This window comes from Temnothorax americanus, unplaced genomic scaffold (assembly GCF_048541705.1).
Source record: "Temnothorax americanus isolate GAGA-0224 unplaced genomic scaffold, ASM4854170v1 Scaffold47, whole genome shotgun sequence".
NCBI classification, from domain to species: Eukaryota; Metazoa; Arthropoda; class Insecta; order Hymenoptera; family Formicidae; genus Temnothorax; species Temnothorax americanus.
The window spans coordinates 827,196-836,054 of NW_027509624.1; the positions used below are offsets into that span (position 1 = coordinate 827,196).

General features: G+C 39.8%; 1 protein-coding gene across 1 annotated transcript; it reads left to right on the forward strand.

Annotated features, from left to right (window-relative positions):
* The first annotated feature begins 528 nt into the window (after window positions 1–528).
* LOC143903432 (uncharacterized) lies at window positions 529–6,868 on the forward strand. Its single transcript, XM_077416999.1, has 3 exons — window positions 529–876; window positions 1,264–5,087; window positions 5,298–6,868. Exons 1-3 carry the CDS (start codon window positions 745–747, stop codon window positions 5,401–5,403), a joined length of 4,062 nt encoding a protein of 1,353 aa, XP_077273125.1. The 5' UTR covers window positions 529–744; the 3' UTR covers window positions 5,404–6,868.
* Window positions 6,869–8,859: the final 1,991 nt, after the last annotated feature.

Consider the following 8,859-nt stretch of genomic DNA (forward strand, 5'->3'; position numbering starts at 1 on the left):
GGTATATAAAATTATCGGCAGCTTATGTTCGAAACCGCGGCAAGGTATATTCGAGATCCAGCGATTTATTGATATTGCGAGAATCGTTCTAGATTTATTCTAAAAATTTCCGAGATTCTACATTCTACGTCTGACAAATTATAACCGCATTATAATGCAGTCTCGGGAATTTATAAAATATCATCGGGCATGATGAGACAGCTGGGAGGTAGCATATATAATTCAAAATTCAGTTTTAAACTCACTTTTTCTATACTACACTTTTCCTACATTTTCCATTGTTATTTATAACACACACTTATTACTTCCATTTATATTTCATTTTACGCAATTTGCAATTTTCTAAATATACATCAATTTAATTTTGTTCAATATATATAGGGAGAGGGTGTATATACATGTATAATTTCTTTTTTCAGGTTAAATTAAATCGAGGAAATCTGAATATTCGCGAGAGAGATACGAAATATCTTCGTAAACTTACCGATATTCACGCGAATATCAAATTTTTCTGCGAGCGCGAGCGATTATTAGCAAATGCGCACAAAGCTGAAAGCGCACGAAGCACGAAGCGCGAGGAAATAATAATGGCCGTGATGGCTGCGGTGCGTGCTCCTTGACGGGATTGACGGGAACGGGAGTCCGCCTGCCAGTGTTGGATCGGTCAGGATGATCGTCTTCCTCGTTTCGCGACGCGGCGAGGTCTGACTCTGACCTTCGGTAACTGGCGTTCGTCCCAGCGACATGGAGCTAGGCCTGTCCAACACGCTGCTGGCCGGTGATCCACGATTGATCGATCACATAGTGGGCGAAGTTAAGTCCCAAGGTATTTTCGATCAGTTCCGGAAGGAATGCATCGCCGATGTCGATACGAAGGTAATTCTCGCGGCCCGATTCCTGACAGCGAGCTCTTCGCTAAAGACAAAAAAAAAGAATCGGACCTTTTATCTTGGGTTTAGAGGTTAGACGCGATTAGTTTGAACATGAGAAAAAAAATCTTGATTGCCGTTATTATTTTGACAACGAGGTGGATACTTGTGCGATATGCAGTTTTATGATACTTTATGTGTAAAAGATTTTTAATGAGTCTTATATATATTTTTCAACAAAATTTTGATTCTGGAAAACTTGACATTTTGCCGTACTATTTTTCGAGCCAATGTGCAAAATCGCAATATATGTGTCATTACATGAAAACTGTAGCTCGTTTAATAAATCTTATATGTACCAATGTAATTTCTAATGGCACACGTACAATTTCAGCCTGCGTATCAAAATCTGAGGACAAGGGTTGAAGGTTCCGTAAACTCTTTTCTTAGTAAGCAAGTATGGAAACCAGATTTGAACAAGAATCAGCTCAGGGAAACTTTGCGCAAGCACATACACGACGCACCGTATCTAGATGCTGGCGTGGAGCGGATAGTGGATCAAGTGGTGAATCCCAAGGTCTATTCGATTTTTATGTCGCAGATAGAGGATGTGGTGTACAAGTTTCTGGGTATAGAGAGGCCAAAGGCGAAAGAGAAGAACGGTGCTTGCGGTCTTAAAGATTTGTTGCCTAAAGATTTGGATCCGGTCTCGCCCGAGTCCGACAAGAACAGCTTGAAGGACGAATCTCTCGAATCCTTAGATATAAACGACATAAATGATTTTGACGGAAAGCAGGATGAGAAAGTCGACGAGCAGAGGCCACGAGACGAGGAGACGTACAGAGATAAAAACAGAGCTATTTCTGAAAATGGGCACGTTTCCTTGGAGGAGAAAACATTGGACGATGCTTATAAAATTCTAAGTAAGAATGGAAGTAATTCAAACTTAAACACATCTGCAAAATTGGATGATAAAGTGGACGAGGAAGAGGAAGAGGTCAGTCCAACGTTTGAGCCTATTGATATCATGAACTCAAATGAATTCAACGTTTCCAACGATTCTCATTTATCGGGAATATCGGAATTGACGAGTCACAGATCTAGAAGCCCAGATTTTTCGAACGAATTGTCGCGGGATAACTTCGAGTATAGCAATCAAGATTCTCAGCTCAGCAAAGTTTCCTCGGATTCCCGGTTGTCGATAGTGACGGACTTCGGTTCCTCTAATCACGCTTTAACGCCGGTACACGATTCATCGAGAGATGAAACAACGAAGGACAAGTACGAGGCTAAAAGCAGTAAGGATAATTTCAAGGCGATCAGAGAGGATTCGTCTAAAAACAAGACGACTAAGAGCAGTTTTGACTTTGTTAAAGGTAAAGATGTGCAAGATTGTAAAGATACGAAAGATTTCAAGAGTACTAAGAGTGTATCTTCTAAAGAAAATTCTCGCGATGCCACGGATAGTAGTATTAAAGATAAGTATGATCATAAGAGCAAAGAGAAGAGCAAGGATAGCGAGTCCACCAAATTGTTGAAAAGCACAAAGGAAAAATCTGCCGGTAAGGATGTAAAATATTACAAAGATAAAAGTAACGAGAGAAAGAGACCGAGTAGTGAGAAATATGATAAGCACAGCAGTGAGAAGTACGACAAACACAGTAAAAGTAAACCTAAAGATAAAATTGACCAGGCGAGAGAAAGTTCTGACAAAATTAAAGATATTTCAGAAAATTTGAAGGATAACGCCAACAAACTCAAAGACGAGAAGCTCAAGGAAATGGAGAGGAAAGATAAGGATAACGTTAATAAAGAAGTGAAAGATTTGAAAGATATGTACAAAGAAAAAATTAAAAAAATTATAGAACTTCGGGAAAAGATAGAATTGACGGAGAAAGAAAAATTAAATAAGGACAAAGATGTTAAACTTATTAAAGATACTAAGGACAGAAAGGATCCTCTTAAAGATAAAAAATCAAATAAGAAAGAGCACAAAAGTTCGTCGTCGTCGTCGTCGTCGTCATCGAAAAATCCTTCTATAAGTTATCGCGAAAGTAGAAGCAGCAAGACGTCGGAAAAGATTGCGGATGGAAAAGATAAACGATCCGCATCAAAAGACAAAGCAAAACGAGATGAGAAGCGATTGTCGAAAGAGAGTAAAGGTAAAAGTCATTGCAGTAACAAATCAGATTTATCGGACAAATCTGACAAGTCAGATTCAAAGAAGATTTTCAAGAGTGAGAAAGAAGATAAGAGCGGGAAGGTGGACGCGAAAAAGGATGGCAAGGCGAGCGGTGAGAAAACGACGAACAGTAAAAAGGACGCGAAGAGCCACTTGCAACAGGGCAAGAATTCGGATCGCGTCGAGAAGTCGGACAGAAAGGAGTCAAAAACCGACGGTCCATCCAAGGATAAAAAGCGTAGAGAAGACAAAAAATCCAAGACGAAGGACGATCATTCGAGTTTACGGAAAAACTCGAACGATCGGCGTTCTACCGACAGAGACGGTTCGAACGGCTCGAATAATAAAACCCTACCGCCCAGCAATTCGAATTCTAACGTAACGAGCACCAAGTCGGGTACGTCGAATTTGACGAAGGATAATCATGTAAGTAATTCTAGCAGCGAAACGTCGGATAGTATCGAGGAAACGCAAGTGAGTGATTCGAAGACATCGCATCAGTCGAATTGTAAATTATCTCAGAAAATCAGTTCGCAACTACCGACAAATGAAAAGAGCCATTCGAAGATGGAGACCGATAATAACAACGAGGCATACGATAGACAGGAAGAAAAAGAAAAAGAAGAAGAGAAAAGCGCAGATCCACGTGACACGAATCTGCCGCTGAAGAAGAGGCTGCTGCCACCGGATAAAGACGGTGAATCGAGTCCCGACGTGAAGCTCAAGAAACCGAAATTCGCGAAAAACATACACGAAGCTAAGAAACTGATGAAAATCAGGAAACAGATGGAGAAGCAGAAACTTAAGGAGGATAAGAAAGTAGAGAAGAAAGTTGCACAGGAAGCGGATCAAGCGAGTCAATCGAATACGAAGAATAATCTCGATAACCTCGAAGGCGTGCCGGACGACGAACGGGTTCAAATTATAGAGATTCCTGACGAGGAGTACGAAGAACCTTACCCCGAGAAGCACGAGCCCCGTTTAATGTTGGACGAGAGATCGATAATAATGCCAGGAGCAGAGTCTTGTGCAAACGACCTCCTAAAGGAATTGTGTACAAGGCAAGCTTTAAGCGGAGTGGTGTCAGATGTGCCATCGAGCGAAGCACAGGCTACACAGGATTCTGACGGGATACATAAAGATTTGCACGTTGAAGGTAAAGAAGATTCCCAAGCCTCTAAAGAGACGCGTAAGGACGACTCGGAGGAAGCTTTCAAAAATGAGACAAAACGTACGATTCTTGACGAAGAAAAATCTCTAGAAGCAAAGGAAACGCGTGTTTCGCAAGAGCTGGGAGAAGCTGCAGCCTCAGAAAAATCGGAATCTCTGAGCCATAATGAGAATAAAAACGTAAAACAATCGACGGAAGAGAATACAGCGACACGGGATTGTAATCGAGCGGAAACACAGAATGATAATGAAGAAAGAAAGAATGACGTTACATTGGAAATACCAGACGATAATAAAGAATCATTGGATGAAAAGCAAATAGAAACGCGTACGTCATCCAAAGCTGACACAATAGAGTCGCATGCCGATTGTATGGGAAATAAATCTTCGTCCTCCGCGATCAACGAGGATAACGAGGATTGCCGTTACTTCAAAACTGACAACGAGAAGTCGGAAAGGTTCTCCAATTTCTTGGAATCTTTAGAACTTGTGGAGAACTCGTCTTTGGAGGATATAATAGAGAGTCTAGGCGGCAAGGTGGTGGTTTCTTCGATACCGAAGTCCATGGCACCGCCGTTGCCGAAATCGCGCAAACGTTCGTCCAGTCCCTTGTCGGACATACTGATGAATAATTCGGACAACAACAATGACGGTCATAAGCAGAAATTGTCGTCCTTGCCCAACGAAAACGCGGTACATAACGTCAGGAAGAGGAAATTCACCAAGAAACCGAGATTCTCGAATTTGTGTAATACCCAAGGGATCTCGAATGGCGAGAACTTCGTCATGCCTCTGAGCCCCGACAGCGACGTGTCCGCGACGAGCGATAAAACGGCGTCGTCTAACGTGATCAAAGAAGAGAAGAGGTACGTTACTTGTTTCCGAGATTTTTACATAGTACAGGGTTTCACATGTATCTCGTTATCGTTTTGTCGTTGTTTTTATACGTGCTTTGTGCCTATTCTATAAACGCGCGGATTGACTGTATTATTCTAAATAAATGTTTTCTCAAATGTAATTCGAGAGGAGTCAGTTCCGTCTAACATTACTAACATTATTATTCCTTCAAATTGCAGCCGTATTAGGACCAGTCATCAACGATACTCAAGCGATGATTTATATAAACCACGTCCGTTATTTTCAAGTTCTTCTCGTCGAAGCAGACGAGCTAATCAAGCATAGCTAGCGCCCCAAGGATTCAGGTTGAATTTGTACAATTTCCAAGCATATTTATTTCGTTTCATTATACAGTAATATACATTGTATTTGATTACAATAATTCTTTATCTAATTCACCATAATTTAAGAAATTGTTTTGTTTCTTCTATTGTTTCGTTACTAAACAATAATTACGTACAAGTAATGCGCATAATTGGATATTTGTAATTTTGAAACTCATTTAATACATATCGAATTTTATAACATTTTAAACGTTTTATAATATTTTGGACATTTGTTTATACCTGAAATTCCGAGTACGAGCTAGGAAGTGGTAAATTTAAGTTATAAATTATAAGAACTTATTAATATCCATGATAAAATCTTAGTCAGCTCTTCAATTAACGAGTTTACTAGAATAATCCTTTAACAAATTTATACATTTTGAGATAACAGAATGTTGTCGGGTTTAACTAACATCTTCCATGTAATATCTAAGACGTGTTAAAGATTACGATGTTGAATATTATAACAAGATTGATTGCGTAAATCTCGGGGAGAGTGTGAGTGTTAAAAGGAAATATGTACTTTTCTTTTCGAAATAGCATACTCATCTGCGAACTGTCCACTTTTGTTGAGAATGAGTGTCTACTTGTACGCGTGTATATATGTTTATGTACGAACGAGTGTTCGCGAATACACGTTATACGCAATTTTAAAATTATTAAAATTGTTAAGGTTTGCACAAAAATAATAATCGACTCATTTCTACGATCACGTTGGACTTGATCTGACAATTGTTTCTTCACGTAAGCTAAAATCGGAATCCTTAAGACGAACCCGTCCTTCCGGTTCCGCGCGTAGATCGTTATTCACTGGGATGACATTAAAGTGTGTTATATACGTAATTTATTACACTATTTATCCGTGCAAGTTCCCGATTTTAACGACGCCAACAACTTTTCATAATCACGTACGTAATTAGATGCACTACAGATGTAACAACGGTATATACATATATTTATAAGGTTGTCACAGTGTGTGCTAGAATAACTTTCCGCTTATATACCAGTTCTGTGGAAGAAAATAGTTCTTATATACATTTGTAGTTTTTATACCGCGAGTGATGTAGCGATTAATCTTTTTCAGAAGCATTCTCATAAGGAACTTAGACATGCGTGTGTGCGTGTACATAAGACTTAAAAGAATACGATGCGGATCACCTGTAAGATAACGAAAGGGATCACCGATAAGATAAAAAAAGCATTAAGTAAGCGCCATATGATGATGTAAACTAATCTTAAGTTCTTAAGATTCGATTCGAGCTATATCTCACGTCGTTGGAAAACTGATAAAATTCTTTTATAATTTTCACCTTCTCTACATCTTCGTCTTTTCACGTTATTTATACCATTGTCTTCTAGAGCGTAATTCGTTCATTCCTCGAATGATACTGAATTACAAAGTAATAAAAAGAAAATAACTGAAATCCAATGTCTTGTCATTTATGCAATTATTCATGTGGCGATACAAATGTTTCATAGAAAGAGCAACAGCATAAAGCTGCTGTTACGTCACGTATATTTTTAGATCTATACTTCAAAAAGCGTATTCTTGTTTTTGTCGGTAACAGTAAGCTTGTATAAACATGTACGTACAAAAAGCACGCGGGTCACATACTTTATATATTTCAGCGAGAATATCGTGAGAGATATAATTTTGTATTTTCAAATTTCCACTTTATTTGCCAATTTGTCAAACAATTGGGCGTGCCATATCCAAAAAGTTTATAAAATTCCCACAAGCATTAAAATCGCTTTCCAATAACAAATTAATTTTACATGTTTATTATAACTAATATTCTCTCTGGATCTAGTAAAATACATATCAACAAGTATATGGACTTTAAGCGAAGCAAACAGTGAAGAAAGTAATTTCTACTTCGTGATCCGCGTCTAATTAATCTCGAAATTATCTAGAGCGACTCAACGGTGATGCGACGAATTTGCCGGTTTCGCTCGACGTAGCAGCCTCGAAGCTCGGTGTGACCAGCGTCAATTTTCGGCGAAGTACCGCGCCGTTATTGATCTCGAGACGTCAGAAGGAAGCGCACGAAGAAGCTCTCTTGTGCGTTTCCTTTGGCTGGTCGCCGATTCGATTCAGCCTCCAGCCGCCAATCGACGAGCCAAGGTCGTCGCAGCTACGTGCGAAGATTAAGAACGATAGGGCGACGACGGGGATTAGATATAATAAAGCGACGGCCGTCGTTGCGCGGGCTTTTGTTTACTTTGCGCATCGCGAGTAGCATTGGAAATCGCCGGCTCGACCTTGTCACTTAAAACCATTTCCTCGCGCTCAGCATTTAGAAATGGCATAATAATGCCGCGACACACACGCGATCGTGCGTGCGTTGATTTTTTTTTTGGCGCATTATTTACGGAAATTGGAATACACTCGAGGGGGAGGGAACGATAATTCGCGACGACCGATATCTCATTACGCGAAACCGTGTTTTTTGTAAATAGACCAGCTGGTTCCCGATGTTCGCGATATACATTTACGATTTCTTCGAAGCGCATTCGCATAACACCGACCATTGTCTCCGCGAATTGTGTTTCGAACAATAGACGAGGAAAAACAGCGTTAATTATCGCTCGTTGCGCGCATCGGCGCGAGAAAAATGTTCGCGAGGCGAGGTGAAAATATATCGATAATACGGACGCGACGCGTCTGTAACAACGCGTTGATCGCATCTCGATGCTCCAAGATCTGATAGAGAGATCTGATATATCTTATTATCTATATTTGATAATAAACGGCTGAATAATGAGGCCAATTTCTTAATTTGTTCTTAATTGTAGATGAAATATAGAAGAAAGTTTTTCGCTTTTGGATCCTCGATTGAAACGAACTGCTGTTCATCGGACATATTTTCACGATATTTCCAAGTTTCGCTAATTTATTTGAGATTTATTCGCCAATAAGATGACAGTCGTCGCGATCCGAGAGGACTTTTCACTCCAATTGCCTAAAAAAAATACCAATCTGAAATATTTTATTTACAAACTATGTTTTTCAAATTAAAATAAATAAAATCTGGAGTAAAAAATAAAAAATTGCTTGCGTTGGAGTCTTTTATGATGGTTTGTCAGAAATAAACCTCGCGATGCATGGGCGCTATATACATGGAATCGATTTAATTTTTTTGCCGGAGACCGGTCATAAAGCGACACGTCCATGTTGAAAAAAGAGAGAGAAATGAGAGAGAGAGAGAGAGAGAGAGGGAGAGAGAGAGAGGAAGAGAGAGGGGGAGAGAGAAAGAGAGAGGGGGGGGGGTAAAAAAAATCGCGACACCGGCGCACATTTATCGGATGATAAAATATAATTTATGTAAGCGGCGAGAGTGCATTTCCTGTGGCGCAACGTGGCGCAAGTCCTTCTCTCGTTCGCTCCTAATGGCAGCCAAATTTCATTCCCTCG

Coding starts and splice junctions, on each gene's coding strand:
- LOC143903432 (XM_077416999.1), top strand. CDS start 745: ATGGAGCTAGGCCTGTCCAACACGCTGCTGGCCGGTGATCCACGATTG. Junction 877..1,263: donor TCGCCGATGTCGATACGAAG/GTAATTCTCGCG, acceptor GTACAATTTCAG/CCTGCGTATCAAAATCTGAG. Junction 5,088..5,297: donor GTGATCAAAGAAGAGAAGAG/GTACGTTACTTG, acceptor TTCAAATTGCAG/CCGTATTAGGACCAGTCATC.